The 19,028-nt window shown below is 28.8% G+C and overlaps 1 protein-coding gene across 1 annotated transcript in view; it reads right to left on the reverse strand.

Annotated features, from left to right (window-relative positions):
• Positions 1–613: 613 nt before the first annotated feature.
• LOC129980659 (probable serine/threonine-protein kinase MARK-C) overlaps positions 614–19,028 on the reverse strand; it is a 40,409-nt gene continuing 21,994 nt past the window's right edge. The window contains exons 4-5 of the mRNA XM_056091039.1: positions 6,136–6,293; positions 614–1,915 (exon numbers count right to left, since the gene is read on the reverse strand). Coding sequence (XP_055947014.1) covers positions 614–1,915; positions 6,136–6,293 — 1,460 coding nt within the window. The remainder of the gene's footprint in view (positions 1,916–6,135; positions 6,294–19,028) is intronic.

A 19,028-nucleotide genomic window follows, 5' to 3' on the forward strand; every position in this document is an offset into this window, starting at 1 on the left:
GTGGATTTGATATATCATAAGGCAACTGATGTCTGTGTATTAACAAGGAATGCGATGCCCCATTTATTACTTTTGCTCCTTTGTCTAGGTTTTAATTTTTGGACTAAGAGTATTTTGAATTACCCCTCTGCAGCTGATAATTTTCTCTCTTAAATTCCTCTACTAGGCGTAATCTCTATAGAAACTACTAACAAGGATGCAATGGCCCATTTGTAACTCCCACTGCTCCGATTAAACAACAATTAATTGAATCAAAAACATTCTATAATCACATTTTTAAATTACCAATTTTCTCCCCTAAATTTCCCAATCTGATATTTTATCTACAGAAATTGAAATGCGCGTTCATGCGCAGTACAACTTCGATCATTGCAACATCATATATATTATATATATATATATATATATATATATATATATATATATATATATATAATTTATGTCCTATATTACTTTCTAAATACTCACAATGAATAAGAGATGCCTTTATATTTCTCCATTAGAACATAAAATTACACGGAAGGCCGAGTTTAAATGAGGAACCTTCGAATACGAGGATTTTTAAATAGTTGTACATTATAAATGTTCATGTAATATGTAATAATACATGGACTTACTCTCTATTGGAAACAACACCAAGTGGCACTTTATATATTTTCCTACTTTCGTAATTTGATTTGTTTTTTGATGCATCAAATGTTGGTCTCTGTGCATAAGCCCTTTGAGGTCCATACTGAAGTCTGTTTGCTGTAGTTTTGTTATTTGAATGAGATGAACTCGATGCATTGTTACTTCTTCTTATGATCATTGACCTCTGCTTCATTACTTGAGGTTGTTTCTGATTGTGAGATAAAACAGTTGGGGCTATGTTGTACTCTTGGCAAGATTTATTGCTGTGAACTGGATTCGTTTGAGATGTTTTAATGGATCTTTCAATGGTGCTGGGCCTTAAGGCATATCTTCTTTCATTTTTTGTTATTTGTTGAGCAGCATATTTATCAACAACAGTTAAGGGCTTCACTGAAATAGGCGGCTGGGAATATACCGAATTCGAGGTTAAGGCCTCTGTTCTATGATTTCTGAGATTGTAATCTCGTCGATTTTTATTTTGAATTGAGATTGCACAATCATTTTCGAATTTTTCCTTTAATGATTTGACTTCTTTTTGAAAATTAGATTTCACTGAATAATTCGATAGCTCTCGTCTCTTATCAACAGTTTCACGATAATCATTTTCTTCAGAAAGCTTTTCAGAATTGTTCTGTTCAGTGAATGTGTGTTCTTTTGTTGCTCTTGTTGGACGATTGCTTTTGTAAGATCGAAACCGGTGTTCTGCTGTGGTATATGCAAGCATTAAACGCTCGTCTTCAACTTTATGTGGAATCGAAGATTTCTCATTTGATGCGAGGTTATTGGTCTTAGGTATCCAGGGTTTTACCCGATGTATATTTCTTTCAGATGTCTTCTTTTCTAAATGGCCTCCGTCTCCAATCCTTTTCCTTATGTTTGCAATGTTGCCCATCTCGCTGAAATCTTTCTTCGCTCCAGGAATTTCTGGTTTACCAGAAACTTCATGAATAAAATTGTGAGAAACAAAGGTACTCGCGCTGCTGGAAAAATTCCGGGGACTCTGTTCATTAGAATATTCTGAGCTTCCGTTCTCTTCTTCGCATTCCTGATCTTGTTCATCCTCTGGAAGTTCTCGTCTTGCAGAGGACTGGGATTTACGCCTACATTCTAACTGATAGATGAAAGAGTTTTCCAGATCTTTCGGGGGATATAAAACTTCTTTCACTAAAGTGTCCTGTAGGATGAAAAACATAGCAGAAACTCTATCGTATTTCTCTCTAGTTGATAAGTGCATTCGGATTCTTGCTTTTGGTTGGTGCAATCTATCCGCCATGATATCTATAATCTGTCAACATATTATTTTTATTATTAGACTAAATCAGGATAAAATTAACACACACTGCCATAATTCATGCCTGTGATTCATAATGTACCTGTGATCTAACAAGAAGCTTACTTCTTTGATCTCATTGAATTGTATTAGAGAAAATAATATCTAATTAGATCTTCGATATGAATCACAGGTGATTCATTATTCATCGTGTGAATCGCAGATGATTCATGTAGTGAATAATGTTTTAAAATAAGAAGATATAAATTGAACATAGGCGTGCCCTACTTGCATCAAAATCCATATCGAATGACAATTTTTGCTGTCATCAAATATTGGTGACACAGCAGCCAATATTAAAAGGAGGCGATGCTTTAATGAAGCTCTATTTTAACAAGCAGTTTTCCGCGTCCATTACCTATTTTCTAAACAGGTGACACAATTTTTTCTACAGTTAAAATATAGAAAATAAGATGTCATTTACTAATGCCGATGGTTCGAAACATAGGCGTAAGTCAAGACAGAAAACATGTTAAAATGTCAGTATTACGCTAGAGAAGCACGCAAAAATTATTTTTTAATATTATAAGAGTGTCAGTGAGTATTCAGCGAATGCACACGAAAATAATATGATGACCATTTTTGCAATAAATTAAATGTGAAGTTGTCGTAAGCAAATATTGTATTAAACTGATTTAACTAAGTTTGTAAAATAACATTTTGATTTGAAAGAATATGTGAACTATTCCTTTTATTATAGGGAATTCCATTCAATTTCGAAGTTATCAGTTTCAAACAAATTTCAGTATATTTTCAAATACTATATTCGAATTCAAATAATATTTCTTACACATTTCAAAGCGTGTATTTACTTTCCATATGGTCGAAATGTATCATAGTTCTCTAAAGCACATTCATTCGGATTTATTTTAATTCTTTCATACATGCGTTTGGTATCGTTCTTCTCAAAGTTTTTAGAAATTTAAATTCATATTTTCAAAGTTTGAAGCGATTTAAACTATAAACATCGTTTTAAAAAATTTGAATTTATTTGATTACTTCTTCAATACATATAATCAATATTGCGCTTTGCATTCTCAGAAATCATCATATTCTAAATGGTAATATATGGTTGAATTATAACTGTTATTTGTAGAATTCATTTTGCCATTGTTTGCTTTCGAACTAATTTTGAATGTATTTCAATCTCAAATTAAAATGATTTTAGAATTAATAATAAACTCTAATTTTGATATTTTAATGCATTTATTAATAATATCAAAGATATGGTCATTAATTTAAATTTTTTCCTTCTAATTACGCAGCTGTTTTAATTTAGCGTAGAACTGAATACATAATAAAGTTGGTCCGCTATTAGATTTGTTTTATTTTGCATTTCTTTTTTAGGAAGTTCTTTTAAATTCGTTTTATTTTAGAAGAAACACATGTGTCTATGAAAAGTCAGAAAGAACACTTTTGAACGTAGATTTACATTAAAATGTCCAATATATTTTTGTATTTGCACTATATGTAACTGATCATTAAATATTTTTGCGAAGGTTATTAATAAAGCTGTAATTATTTTATAAATGTAATGTTTCTATAAATAAGTACATTATCAGTTCGAAAATTTGACACTTCAGGAATATTTTATTTTAATAAATTATGATAAAAAACTGAATAAGCAGATATTTGGGTTATATTATGAAGGGTAAACAGAAGAAAAAAGAAAAATAATAACGAATTTGTAATATAAACAACAATCAGTTTCGAATAAAATATTAAGATCATCAATACAGCATAGGAAATTCGAATTTATTTCCTATAACTTCAGTAATTTACAGAAAATTAGAAAAATTCTAAAGTTTCCTTTAAATTACTGAAATATGGAGATTTTACAGAAGAAATATTGGCTATTTTACGAAAATTGCTATCTCCGCTAGAATAAAAATAAATGGATGTTTCCTATTGGCGCATTACAAGATAGAACTTTATATTTAGAACTATCATATTTGGCACAGATATACTTGAGGAAATGAAAATATTTATTTAGAGAGATGGGTAGTAAATTTTAATAGGGATTTTAATTAATTAGATATAAAACGCAATTTCTCCGAAAAATATAAATATTATTTGAAAAGCTAATTTTTACACCTTATTTTAAAATTTAAATGTGTCTTTCTAATCATAGTGAATTTAATGAAAAGTAAATTTTTCCTGAACTTAGGTAATAATTTTAGAAATATTTTTGCTTAGCTTTAAAGAAAAGATCTCATTATTGGACCTCAATTCAAACCATTTTTCTTGTTCTAAATTAAGGAATCGGGGAATGAGTGAGATAAAAATATTGATTTTTTTTTTCAATTGCTGAAAGCTAAATAAAAAGTAATTGCTGTTAATATATGTACAATTTACATTTCTATTAATTACAATGTTTAGATGTCTCTGTGTGTGTGTGTGTGTGTGTGTGTGTGTGTGTGTGTGTGTGTGTGTGTGTGTGTGTGTGTGTGTGTGTGTGTGTGTGTGTGTGCGTGTGTGTGTGTGTTGGCGCTCTACAGAAGAGACCATTTAACCTACAGCTATCAAATTTGGTACATGTATGTCGGGAATGTGCACCTGGGGTCTCTTTTTTTTGAATTTTTAATTAGAATTTTAATTATTAATTAAAAACTAATTTTCCCGCCAAAAAATCTTTTCACTTTCCTCAACGCCAAATGAGTAAGGCTTCAGTTTTTTTTCCCAACAGTAATGAGGCTAGGATTAACATTTTTCGACCGATTATTTCAAACGATTGCTGTTAATATGTGTACAATTTACATTTCTATTAATTACAATGTTTAGATGTGTGTGTGTGTGTGTGTGTGTGTGTGTGTGTGTGTGTGTGTGTGTGTGTGTGTTTACTAGCGATCTACGGGCCAGACCATTTGATCTACAGTTTCTAAATTTGGCACATAAGTATCAAGGAGGATATAAATATGCACATATGAGGAATACAGGTAATGCTGAGGAAATTATAGATTATTGTTACCGTTAATATTGACAGTAAAATCTATAATGTATAAAATCATGCAAAAAAAATAATTAAAGTAACTAATCATTCTGCTTATACCGATTAAAAATAAGAAGGTTTTATGCATAAAAACGATTATTTTTTAATTTATATTAACATCGTTATTATTTTACAGAACTGCATTATTTTCAAAACTTTTCAGGAAATTATTAAGTCTGGATCAAACCAAGAGACGTAAATAATGATACAGATACTGTGCAAAACACATAATAATTTGAAAAAGAATAAAATCTGTTCATATTTAGTTTAAATAGTGTTATTTTGCATATTTTAAGTTGGAAAATTAATTCTACAACTAACTAACAGCAACTAAAATGGAAAATTAACTCTACAACATGCCCTTATAAACTATAAGTGCATTTTCTCAGACTTTAGCAGTACACACTCAGATTTTTATTGATTCAAGAATTTTCTTTAGATAAAACTTTAAGATTTTTTTTTTTTTTGTCCAAGACAGAATCTTGAGATCTGGGCATCCCGGGTTCGAATCCCGGTTCGGGCATGGTTGTTCTTCATCTGTGTTCTATCTGTGAGGTTGTGTATATGTGCCCCCCCCCCCCTGTAAAAAGGGGCTGTGCAAGCGAATGTGTGAGTTTCATCTTCATATGAGCTAGAAGTCAGACTTCTGCCCTCGGATGCTCAGGCGTCTTTACCCTCAGAAGCTACTGCACCCCCTTTCCGTGATAATGCGGACACGGCACCATCACAGAGTCTTGTAATTTTCTTAGATAATTTCAAGTATATATATACTATAAAAATTTAGCCCTGAGTGACCTAATTACTTTTATAAAAAACGTCAAAGTTGATATTTTTAATTTTTAGTGATTTTTTTTCAGGGTTTTCTAAAAAAATAATTATTTAAATTTTACAAAGAATGAAATATTTAATTCCAAACTAAATTCTTTTGTCAATAATCCAATTATTATAAATCAGTTAAAATAATTAATTAAAAATATTAAATATTAATTTTTTAAAGAAGTTTTTAGAAACTTCAGAACTTTTTAATTCTTTTAAATTTTGAAATAACGATGTATTAAATTGACATTTCCTGTCAAAATCTATTTATAATACAATCAATAAAAAGCCATTAATTATTTTTAAGAGATACGAATTTTTTTAATAAAAAAGCGCATTGTGTTGCCATAATGCTAAAATTTCTACTTACTTCGGGCTCAAATTTACGTTTGAGATCCATGCGATGTTGTGGCAACCTTTTTCGGAATCCATCATCGTTAAGAAACCAAGGATGCTGCCTTACACTTTCTATTCTTATTCGTTTAAACTGATCTGGCTGCAGCAAATTCTCCAGTAAATTGGAGCAACCTGCCATAAAAATAATATATACATGAAAAATTGTATTTCTAAGTAATATTTAAAAATAGGTTTTATTGCTTGTATAAAATATGTGATCCATAAAAAATTTCACCACTAAATTTTCCTCCAGGTGTCGCTTTAAGCAAAATCCAAAGGGATCACCAGAACTTAGTCAATAGTAATGAACTTTAGAGTTACGTTATGGGTTATACAAAAATGAAAATGAGATTCCTTAATGAACTAAAAAATATAAGATTTTGCATTTAATTTTGATTTTAAGTATATAAATGCTACTTTTGAATCTTTAGAAGTGCTTCTCCTTCGGCTCTTAGATATTTTATGAAATCCCGCAGAGAAAATCTGTTACATTAGAAGACAAATATTTTTTTCTAAAATTATGCTAAAAATAATATGGCTTCTAAGCCATTTAAATCAGATTAAATAACAATATTGTACCTTACTATACCATATCATAACCAAATACCATAAAACAATGTTTATCAAAACTGAAAACCATACCGAGATGATAACATGATATAGTGGCGGTTGTAAAATCATTCTGGTTATTAAATTTAATTGGTTGGATTAAGTAATCCAGCCATTAACTTCAAATATATAATTCTAATATATCAAATTTGAAAATTAAAATTCATTATTGAGTTTTTCAATAAATGAAGAAGAAAACTTAGTTTGTTAGTGTTATAACTTCTTCTACGTGAAACAAATACTATCATATTCGTCACTTCTTGTGGGCATAATATTCCTCTTTCGCTTAAACAAATGTGTTTCCATAATGTTCCCGACATTATTTAATGAAAATTTGTAATTTTAAATTTCAATGTTGACTGTTAAAGAAAATAACCCCATGTTACAATTTGTCGGAATACTCTATATAAGTATAACTGAAATACTATCCATTTATATATATATATATATATATATATATATATGAACTTACTACGGGCTAAATTAAGATAAAACTTTGTAAATTAATTAGAATTGAAATCAAAGTTTAAAATATCATTATATATATATAATGATATTTTAAACTTTGAATTCAATTCTAATTAATTTACAAAGTTTTATCTTAATTTAGCCCATAGTAAGTTCATTCTCTTATTTCTTGATCCAATTCCACTTTCTCTACTTAATTAATTCAAGAGAAGCTTTGTAAAATTGCTGAATCGGCTAAAAGCCTCACTTTCCCACACTCCGCTTGAAGGGCTAGAAAAATGTACAATAAGCACATTCTTTTTTAAAAGATCCATGTGTTTCCCCTGCCTTGTCGAAGCGTGTAATAAAAATCCCTTTCGAAATCTTAATAATATATTAGCACAGTAAAGAAATATTTTCCCTATCTACATCTCAGGTTATATAAGACCAGAGATAAAATGTTCAAGAACTTTTCCCTCATTCCTTTCTGTGTCGTTCTGTGTTGTGTGTATTGTTCGTTGCTCCTGCTTGAAATAATGCATGTTTCTCCAAGATGAAATAAAACGACGTCACGAAATCGAAAGCCTCTTCACTGTCTTCGAAAGTGCACTCTGCTTAACATAAAATAATGCTTATATATATAATGAAGTTTTAAACTCCTAATTTAATCCAAACTAATTTCCAAGATTTTATCTTAATCTAGCCCATCGTAACTTCATTCTAAAATATTCTCTTGTTTCGTGATCCAGTTCCACTTTCGATTTAATTAATTTCTCTGTAAAAATAATGCGCCATCAGTACTACGTATCAAATGAAAGTGATATCTTCGGTACACTTCAAAAGGTGCCAAATATCCCACGTGTATTGAATTGGCGCCTGGTCAGAAATCCTATGTTATATAAGACTAGTGATCATAAATTCGTCCCTTTTTGCCTTCTGTGTTTGTGCCGCGTTACGTCTTCTTGTTAATAATTATGCTTTCTCGAAATGGATATTAAAACGAAATTAAAACTACTAAGTCTCTTCACTGCTTCGAACCTGCATTCTACGTAAACCTAAATATGTTGCATATTATTTAGCCGACAAGATTCAAAATCCATTATATATATATATATATATATATATATATATATATATATATATATATATATATATATATATATATATATATATATATATATATATATATATATATATATATATATATATATATATATATATATATATATATTCCTATAACCCGCAATTGTTGAGGAGTAATATATATTAATATAACCCGTAATAGTTGAGGAGTAATATATTTTACTGTCAATATTACAACATTGAATTACGTTATACTGTAAAAAATTAGCAAACAAGCAATAATTCTTTTCGTTAAAAAAAACTGAACTTTATTGCAAACGCTGTATCTAAAAATTAATATTAAACCAATGGGGGAGTGGTCTCTCAGGATCTTTCTAGCACCTTCTTTCAAAAGAGTACTATCCCAGAAAATGCCTTGCCTGACTCTGGCGTACATTAGTTAGGAAATATTAACTTTTCGCATGAATTAAGAATTTTTGTTGAATTTATTGAGTAATTCTTAGTCCTAATATTTCTGGCGATTAATCCGTGCCATGCGGTTAATAATATGGAAAGTCAACCTTCTAACTCTCCGACCCGCCCTAAGGCACACGGATTTAAACCATAAAACTGAATGACCGGACCGCCGCAACAGCAACTGGTGGGAACTGAGGTTGAGTCCTAAGGGCCGTCACCGGCCACGGTACAACCCTCCCCGAAGGAAGTACGTCCCGTCATCGATGGGAGGAGTCAGATCCCCCACCTATTAGTGTACCCTCCAGGGTGGCGAGATCCAACCACCATGCCGGAAGCATCTCATCCTCATTTCGAGGTGCCCCCCGAGGGTCTTAATAATATGGAAAATCAAATTTGTATTGAAGCGAATTTTCTCAAATGATTGGAAGAACATTTGGTACAGAACAGCATTTGCACTCACAAAATCACATAGCAAATTTCATATATTTAAGTCGTTGAGTTTTTTGATTGATTTCGTTTACTTGCTTCTGCAAGTGCAGACCGCACAAACTATTACTCAATATTGTGCCATATTATATTATTAAATAGTATGCAATATTAATTAATACAATTCAATATTGTACAATATACCAGTGATTTTAAAGATGCATGTATAAAATGTGTAAGAAATTAGAAATAGCTAGATAAGAAAAATAAATTCTCTTACATAAAAATTTAAAAATATCAAGATTTAATAGCTCGATTTTTTATACCCTTAAAATCAAAAAGAAGACACAATAAAAAAATAAATTATGATAAAAGAAGCAAAGCAATGCTTTTAACATGTATTAATTCAAGTTTCATAAAGAATCACCTAATTTTTTTAAAGGCTATATCATTTTTATTTTTCAAAAACAACATGATTTTTGATAGGCATATTACTTTTGAAAAATAGTTTCATAAACATAGTATTTACAAGAAAAAATTACGTTCATTTATTCTTTTTAAAATTCTAGAACAAATGTAAAAAAAAACAAAAAACTATTCAATTTCTATTCTACTAATTTCTAAACTATTCTATTTATTCTATATCAACAATTCCACACTAAATGGAAATAAAACGATGTTTCTGTCATTTTTCTAATAAAATGTTTTTGAAAATTCTGAATTACTATTTTTTTGCTTTTGCATGGACTTGGATGTTATTATTTTACATTATTTTAATCGATTTTTATGTTTTTCAGAAATTATTTTATTTCATATCCAAGAAAACAAATATGATAATTAAATGAATTTTGTTATTTTGTATGGTGTTTATTCTAAATGACAAGGAAAATATATTCCTGGAATATTTCTTAATTTAAAACATCTATAACAAGAAACTCTTTGCTATTATTTTCCTCTTAATTTACATAAAAAATAGCGCGCTTCCAATTTCCTCTAATTAAATTTTGATGAAAGCAGGTCAACACTGATGACTCTATTCCTGTACTTCGACAGTAATTAAATAAATGAATTGCATTGATAAGGAAATAAATGAATTTCATATGGATCAGCAGCTATATGTAAGTTCGGGAGTTTTTCTTAATAACAACATACAAATTGAATGAAAAAAATGTCCTTTAAAATTATTAAATACATATTAAATACAATATGATTATCATTTTTCATATTTTTTATTACTCTTTTCTAAATTTGTATATGAAAGAACCAATAATCAATAAAATATTAATAGACAAATTTTTATAAAATAATATTGAAATATTGTAAATAAGTCACAAAATATACAATTGAAATTTATTCAGCTGTTCGGAGGCAGAAAGTGTTATGAAAATGCTTTATTTTCCATTTTATTATCTTGAAATGTATGGGGGACTGTTTGTGACTTGATGGTAAAGTCTCGGCTTCGGAGCAGGCGGATTCCAGGATCAAGACCTGATTCTATCAAAGAACCGTTGTGTAAGAAGGCCTGGTATATACTAAATCTGATTGCCTCTCTGCACCAGGCTTCCCTGCTGGTGCGATGTGGAATCTTGGAGAGCGGTTTGTAAAAGGCAGCCCTCGTCATGTGGAAACGGTTCAAAATTGAGAAGTGTGCCAAAATAACCTTGATTTTGTTTTGAAATGGGATGTTGATATAATTAAATCCAAACTAAATTTGAAAACTATGAAATGTACAAAAAATAAATAAAAGCAATTTCATTGCTACCCTATTAATTTGGCAACCTGAAATGGTTCAAATATCGGACCAGAAAAAGCGAGGAAAGCAGAAAAAAATTAAAATACTGTTTTGTTTTGTTTTTGTATGAAAAAGAAAGACTTTTAACTTGAGAGGTTTGATTTATATAGGAGATTTGTTAATGCTTAAATGAGAAGTAAGTTGTTTAAATAAGACATATATATATATATATATATATATATATATATATATATATATATATATATATATATATATATATATATATATATATATACTTTTAAATCTGAATGTGATTTTTGAAGTTAAAAATGTTTTACACAATAGGAAATGACTTGTAAAAATTTTAGGTCAATATCTGAATAATTTAAAAAAAAATCTTTTTTGAGAAAAGCAGAGTCATTGCAAAGTCTTATTTAATATTGTTCTTTATCAATGTTCTTTAACATTGTGCATGATTTTTTGAACACAAAAGATCGTATTATAGATGTGCAACTGTAAGATTTCAAATCGTATAGTAAAAATCAATTTCCAGAAAAAATTGGTAAAAGTTAAATTTGGAGAAGCTGGTGGTACAAAATTTTCAAAATAAGAGATAATATTTTACAATCATGGATTTAGCCAAACAATAAAATATATATGTACTTTTCAATTATTTTACATTCTCTAAACCTAAATTAAAAAATAATTAAAACTGGTATAAAAAGATGTTCAATACGTGCACTAAACAAAATAAATAAACAAGTAACAATGAAAAATGGATGTTTGAAAATTGGTAATTTCTTTTCGTGATTGCTTCTAACTCAATTACACGTTTTGTAGCTTGATCCTTCATTAAAAAAATTTTTTAAGAAACTTACAGCTCTCTTATTTCGATTATCTTCCTTCAGATTAATATATATTTTTTTAAACGCAAAACCAATTTTTCACCCCATCCGTCTCAATCTGAGTGGCCTGTTTTGGATAGTCACCCTAATAATTTATAGCAATAAATTATTAAGTGCTATGTATTATTTATACCAAATGCATTTCGACTAAACTTATTTAATCATGTTAAATTTTTAAAAAATTCTGATTTTAAAAAAAATTGAAACATTTACTACTACAAAAAAGGAATTAAAAAAAAAAAAAAACATATATATATATATTTTTTTTTGCGCTTGACTTTTCACCTTGTTATGATGCAAGCTCTGTCAAAAGGATCTTACTAGTAAGACTTTAAAACTAGGAATCTGTGTTTGAACTATTTCATAGAAAGAAAACATAGTTAAGAATGATATATTTCCTAGGAATTTTACTGACATATTTCCTTAAAAAAATCTAAGTGTGACTCTCTTAGAGAAAATGGATTTTATCAAATAATGGCTGATATTTCTTATATTTCCTGTTATCCTCTGCTTTCAAGTCAAAGCTTCTGTGCGTGACAGGTTCCGGAGAGAATGTCTAGACGCTAACCTCACACAGCTCTTCTCTATGATCTCAGAATAATAGACTGCAGAAAATGTGCGAAAGAATACAGATATATTTTAACACAACATAAATACGTTTTTTGCATAAAACTCTTCAGATTTAATGGAAATTTCATAAGTATTGTTTAAAATGAATCCTTCTAAATTTTAATTTCCATGATCAAAAATCATTTGTAAAATTAATATTTACATAATTTGTTCTTTTTCAGCTTTCTTTGTTTCATTAATAGTTTTGCAACTATTCTTAACTATAACTAATTGAAATTATCTATAACACCAAAATTTTCTGTGATTTTACAGAATTTGAATAATATATATATATATATATATATATATATATATATATATATATATATATATATATATATATATATATATATATATATATATATGGGCTAGGGATAATTACTCGCTTAATAGCTCCCCAAAATTTATTTCAAGATGTATATATTTTCTGATGATTTCTAATTGTTGGTGAACTTTTCTTGAGTCTAGGTTTTTAAGACGTATATATTTTCTGAGGATATCTAATTACTGGTGAACTTTCCTTGAGTCTCAATCTTCAAGATGTACATATTTTCTGATGATTTTTAATTGTTTTTGAACTTTTCTTGAGTCTATTCTTTTACTCTTTCAAGATATATTTATTTTCTGTTAATTTCTAATTAATGATGAACATTTTTTGAATCTACTCTTTCAAAGTGTATATATTTTCTGGTGATTTCTAATTGTTGGTGAACTTTTCTTGAGTCTACTCTTTCAAGATGTATATATTTTCTGATGATTTCTAATTGTTGGTGAACTTTTTTTGAGTCTCGGCTTTCAGGATGTATATATTTTCTTTTGACAGCGGCTTAAGGATCAACTTTTCTTCAATCAATAATTGAATGGAAGGATAGGGAAATAAAAAACCTCCTTTACTTCCTCCTATACTAAGTATAGACTATAGATTAAGTATTGTAAACATTAAAAAAATCCGTACTAAATATTTTGACGAATCTCCACGCTTTAGAATTCCCTGAATTTAAAAAGCACAATGTTTGAAAGAAATTGTCTATCTGTGACAAAAAAAAAAAAAAAAAAAAAAAAAATGCGCTTTGAGATAGATTTAGGAAAATTGATATACGGTCTTTACTCCAAATTTGTATATTTCTATCAAACATTGCTAAAAATCTTTTCAGATGAAGTTTGTCTGTCCGCCTGTTTGAATATAAGTTAACACGATAACTCTAAATCAAAGAGAGCTTGGAAGATAAAATTCAGTACATACATTTAAATCTACAGTGTAGGAACTTATCAAATCTTGAACCAAATCCAAAACATGAATTGATTGTCTGATTATATTCTCAGAATCAAGTAAACGTAATAACACAAAAATACAATGAATTATGTTGCAGCATTGAAAAGAGTCAGTCGACTCTCAATGACCGAATGGTCATAGCACTGGTCTTTTATTCAAGAGAACGCAAGTTCGAATCCCGCTAGAGACAATGCGACTCACAGTCTGTGTAAATATTTAATTCCTTGATTTTATGTTTTCTTTTATTTCATTTTCCAGAAGATTTTGGATATTTCTTTAGTTTACCAGACAAGTGTTCTGGACTTTTCTTACTGTCTCCAGAAAAGTATTCTGGAACTTTCCCTGCTAGTATAAAAGCAGAAGATCTGTCAGTCACCGTGTTCTTAGTTCAGAGTTGAGTTAATAAGTTGGTTTAGCTCTACTTCTTGTGTGTGTCATTGAGTTCCACACTAAAGAACCTACTTGACAATATATATATCAAATTTGGCTTTTAATTTTGTGACTACAAGTATCAGATTTCTTCAATTTCGTTTCAATTGATTGAAAGAAACAGGTCTACAACACAAATTCAAATCTCGGATACTATTAACCGCATAACAAGGATTATTCGCCAGATCATTCGAGAAAGATCACACGAAAGATTCAGTAAAATTACTAAATTCACACAAAATGTTATTATTTTGTAACTATTGTACGCCATTGTTATGCAAGGGTTTTTCTGTAATAACGTCTTTTTAGAAACTATCCGAGAACATTTTGGAAAGAATACTCCTGCTCAGTTTTAATGTTAGCAATAAAATTTTATTTTTATAATAATGAGAATAAAGATTTTAATATTTCATTATTTCGCCATTTTTTAAATGTCAATTACTTTCAAAACAAATACCTGTTATAAAACTTTTTGTTTACATAGATTCCTTGAATCAAGTTTTCTAATGCTCTCTTTTCAGCTTAAAGCAACATGTTTTTTTATTATTATTACAATCGCTAGGATATACCCAAAATATCACAAAGAATGGAAATGAATTTTTTTCATCCAGTAAACAGAAGATGTTTTATACATTCAGTTATACATCCGGTTGTATATTTCAGGGAGAAACAATGAAAATTGTGTTTTCTGGATTATGTTTAAATATTATTTCATTAACTCATTCAACACTATTGACGAGATATCTCGTCTTTTAGGTATACCAATTTCTAGTTTCTAACATTCTAACTCATATCTGAAAAATGCCTTCACTTTTTTTTTCATTTATATATTTATTGTGTAAAAAAATGTCAACAGTAAGAATTTATATTTGTCTTTTCATGGAGTTTGTATATAATTCGTCCTTAGCGGTGAATGTGTTAAATTAAGCTACTCAGACGGAAACAGTTTTTTTAACTGGTAAATATTACTTTTAAAATAAACATATTATTTCATTAACTCATTCAACACTATTGACGAGATATCTCGTCTTTTAGGTATACCAATTTCTAGTTTGTAACATTCTAACTCATATCTGAAAAATGCCTTCACTTTTTTTTTCCATTTATATATTTATTGTGTAAAAAAATGTCAACAGCAAGAATTTATATTTGTCTTTTCATGGAGTTTGTATATAATTCTTCCTTAGCGGTGAATGTGTTAAATTAAGCTACTCAGACGGAAACTGTTCTTTTAACTGGTGAATATTACTTTTAAAATAAACATTTTACCTTAAAAATATTAAAATGGATTTAGAATCATGTTTATTAGTTTATAAATTTGTGCGCGTTTCTCTTTTTATACTAACATTAATTTAGACTTTAAGTATACTTATTACTTGCTTTTTACAAGGGCCTTGAGTAACAGTTTACAAATATGTATCTTTGATAAAATCATATTCTTTTTATCAAATGTTTATCAATAAATTCCATTTTATAATTTTAATATTTTGTAACATCAGAAAAAAAATTGTTTTTTAGCAAATGAACAAATTCTTTAAACTGAAAGAGAACGTACATTTTCAATAAAAGTTTGAGAAAAGTATGAAAAACCTGTATGTTATAGAATATTTTATAGTTACAATAGAGAATAAGAAACAATTAAAATTTAAAATTCTATAAATTTAAGCGCACGAAAATTTGATATTTATTCACTCTTGTTACTTGTCAATAAAAATAATAATTTTCTGTTATCCATTTTCTCAATTTTGAAATGTAATTTGCAGGATCTTAATATTTGCTTGAATTTTTCCGGCATCCATGCCGCTGAGGTCCTATTAACACACATACCAATATGCTTAAATTTTTATATTGAAATGTCGGCACATAGTATATGTGCTATTCAACATTTATTTTCAGTAATAAAGTCTTATAAACTTCAATTTATCTTCCATTTTGACAACATCTAGTATTTAATTCTTGTAAAATTGCCTATTATAAACTTATATATTAAGATTGGTCTTTTTTTAGAAAATATATCTTTTAATCTTTCAGAAAACTGTCATCTATATTCTACATTTCATCTTTCTCCAGCAAAAGAGTCTACACCTCTAGCAAATTTATTCAATCCGGAATCTTCTCGGAAGGTATCGTCTTTTCAATATATAAAATACCATTTTTTTTTTCAAAAGAAGAAAAAGGTATCATTCTGTTATCACTATTCTAAGCTTGTGAGAAAATTCGATATTTCATTCAAGGGAAATTCTTAAATGTATAGAGATGTGTGAATATATGCACCTATTCAAATATTCAGTTTCTATTACGATTTTATATTATGAATTTGAAAACTCTACATGGGATGATCGGAAATGCTGTATATAATTTTCATTCATAAATTGATTTTGACCGAATAGTATTCTATCGTTAAGAATTAACTAAAATTTTAAACTTGTATCGATAAATAAAAATTAAAAAATATAAATCGAAAAATGTATAAAAATTTTTTAGAATTTTTTTTTTCTAAAAATTAAAAGAATATTAATTGATAAAAATATCAGGTGACCGTAGTCTCAATCTTTTTTAATACTTAAGACCATTCGAATTCAAGTGCTTTAGAATAAAGCATTTCCGCAGTATCATTAGTACTACATTTTCTCTTTCGAACATAAGAAAAATTCTGTAATCCCTCTAAAATCCTAACGACAGCCCGAATTCTTAAGAGTTAGATATACAGAAAAGGACCTCACTTAACTTGTGGCTATCAAACAAATATATCTTCTCGCTTCCTTGGAGAATTGTTAGACAACCTGAATCACATCTGGGAGAATTTCTCTAATAAACAAATCATGCATTGTGGTATTTAATCAATAAACGAAAGGGGGAGAAAATGTCAAAATGATATCCAGGTGTCTCGGATATCTGCCGTAGTTTCGCCAAACAGGTATCTGAGGATCTTTCAATATTGGTAGAGTTAAAGATATTCCTAAAATCATCATATGTGTATTTTCGTGAAATTTATTATCTCCTATTTAATCTATCTGCTATTACTTTTTGTAGATTTTAGAGATTGACAGGTCCAGGAAATGATGCAATTTAGAAACAAATTTTTAAAACTTTTAAAATAAGATTAAATATCGCCATATGTTTGGCGCAGTTTAACCAGAAAAGGTTCTCGTGCCAATAAACTCCATCAACCGACTTATTTAATTAAAATTGATCCATCAGAAATTTGTTAAAGAAAACAAGGTAAGACCATAAGCTAAAATCTTCAGTGATGTATAAAATAATAGTGTCAAAGAGATTTTAAGATTGGGTTTATATAACTCACCCAAACAAGTAATTTTATCTTTTATGATAAATAGTATCATTAAGATATAAAATAAGCTCATTATGTACCAGTATTTTAATCAGCTGAATAACGAGTCAAATTCTTTATCTGTTTGAATAATAGTTGAGTTAACTATCAGGTCTCAGGTCGATGCTTTTAGTATAATCACATTGCTATAAAAAAATACCTTTTTAACTTTATTTTAAGTTTTGAGAGTAAAGAGAAGTTATAGGGCATCAGTGGATAATTTAGAATGAAGAGACGAAAAACTTATTATATTTCATTAATTGAAATTTAAGATTTATTAAAATTAAAAATATTGAAGAAAATATTATGAAATTAAAAAATATCTCATTGTTTCGAATGAAATAGTTCGAAGTAGGTAGAAGTGTGTATTTGCCTTACACATAAAGGTATCTTACATGTTTTACTCATTGAACATGCTTTCAGCGCGAAATTTCACTTTTTATACTCAAGAATGGGAGATATTGCGATGCAGATGGTACCCCATATGAGGATATCTTCAATACAGCCATTTTGATACGTTCAAAAATCAATTTGAATCATATGCAAAATGATGAATTAATACCACAAGGGATATTGGAAGAATATGATTGATTGATTTCGTAAGAATTGAAATTAAAAAATTCACATATACATTCACATTACATATTCAAATCAAAATTTTAGAGTATTTTAAATATAAAATTAGTCTAATAAAAGAAAGCAGTATTTCATCATCCTGTCATCTATAGTTCTGAAAGCAAACACGAGGCTACTTTTCAAGTAATTTTTTGTGTTTTTAAGTGAAAAGTTTATTTCAGGAAATTTTAGAATTTATGGGAAATTTTTTGTGACCATCGAGCCGTAAAACTCACTTGCATAAAATCGTCTGTCTCTTTTCTCGGAACTCGGACACCTAAGCAGAAATTTTGTTCTTTCAGGAAATGCATAAACCGGAGAACAACTGATTTAATTATGTCGCAAAGGGTCTTACTTCCCTTCAGAAGTCGTCGTGGGGTAGACCAAGACCAAAACCATGTCGCAAAGGGGTTGGTTTGGTTTGATGGAGTTTATTGGCGCAAGAACCATTTTTGATTAAACTGCGCCAAACATATGGTGAGAGTAATTTTATTTTGAAGTTTAAAAGTTTGTTTCTAAATTGCATCATTTTCCTGTACCTGTCAATCTGTAAAATCTAATAAAAATAATAGCACGGTAAAACACAATCTGAAAGTTATTTAAGAATCAAATCAAAAAGTAAAAGACTATCATTTTTAAAAAGGTAAATAGATAGGTATGGAGAATTTTATGAAGAATGCCTTTTAATTTGATCTGGGGAGAGTGAATGTACAGAATGCGTTCATTGTTACATTATTGACATTTTATTAAGATATGAAGTACCGTCATAGGGAACTGACATACTATACATCGGGGTGCGGGTTCTCCCAACAGCAAATGTTTATGTGTGAGCGGTGTTGCATAGACAGTTGTGTTTAGAAATGACCCCCCTCATTCAACCAAAAATTTCGTTTTACTGTTAGTCGAAAATGAAGAGCCATTTTTGAATTTACTAGAGTTTGCTTATTTAAAT

Source organism: Argiope bruennichi, chromosome 8 (assembly GCF_947563725.1).
Source record: "Argiope bruennichi chromosome 8, qqArgBrue1.1, whole genome shotgun sequence".
In the NCBI taxonomy this organism is placed as follows: Eukaryota; Metazoa; Arthropoda; class Arachnida; order Araneae; family Araneidae; genus Argiope; species Argiope bruennichi.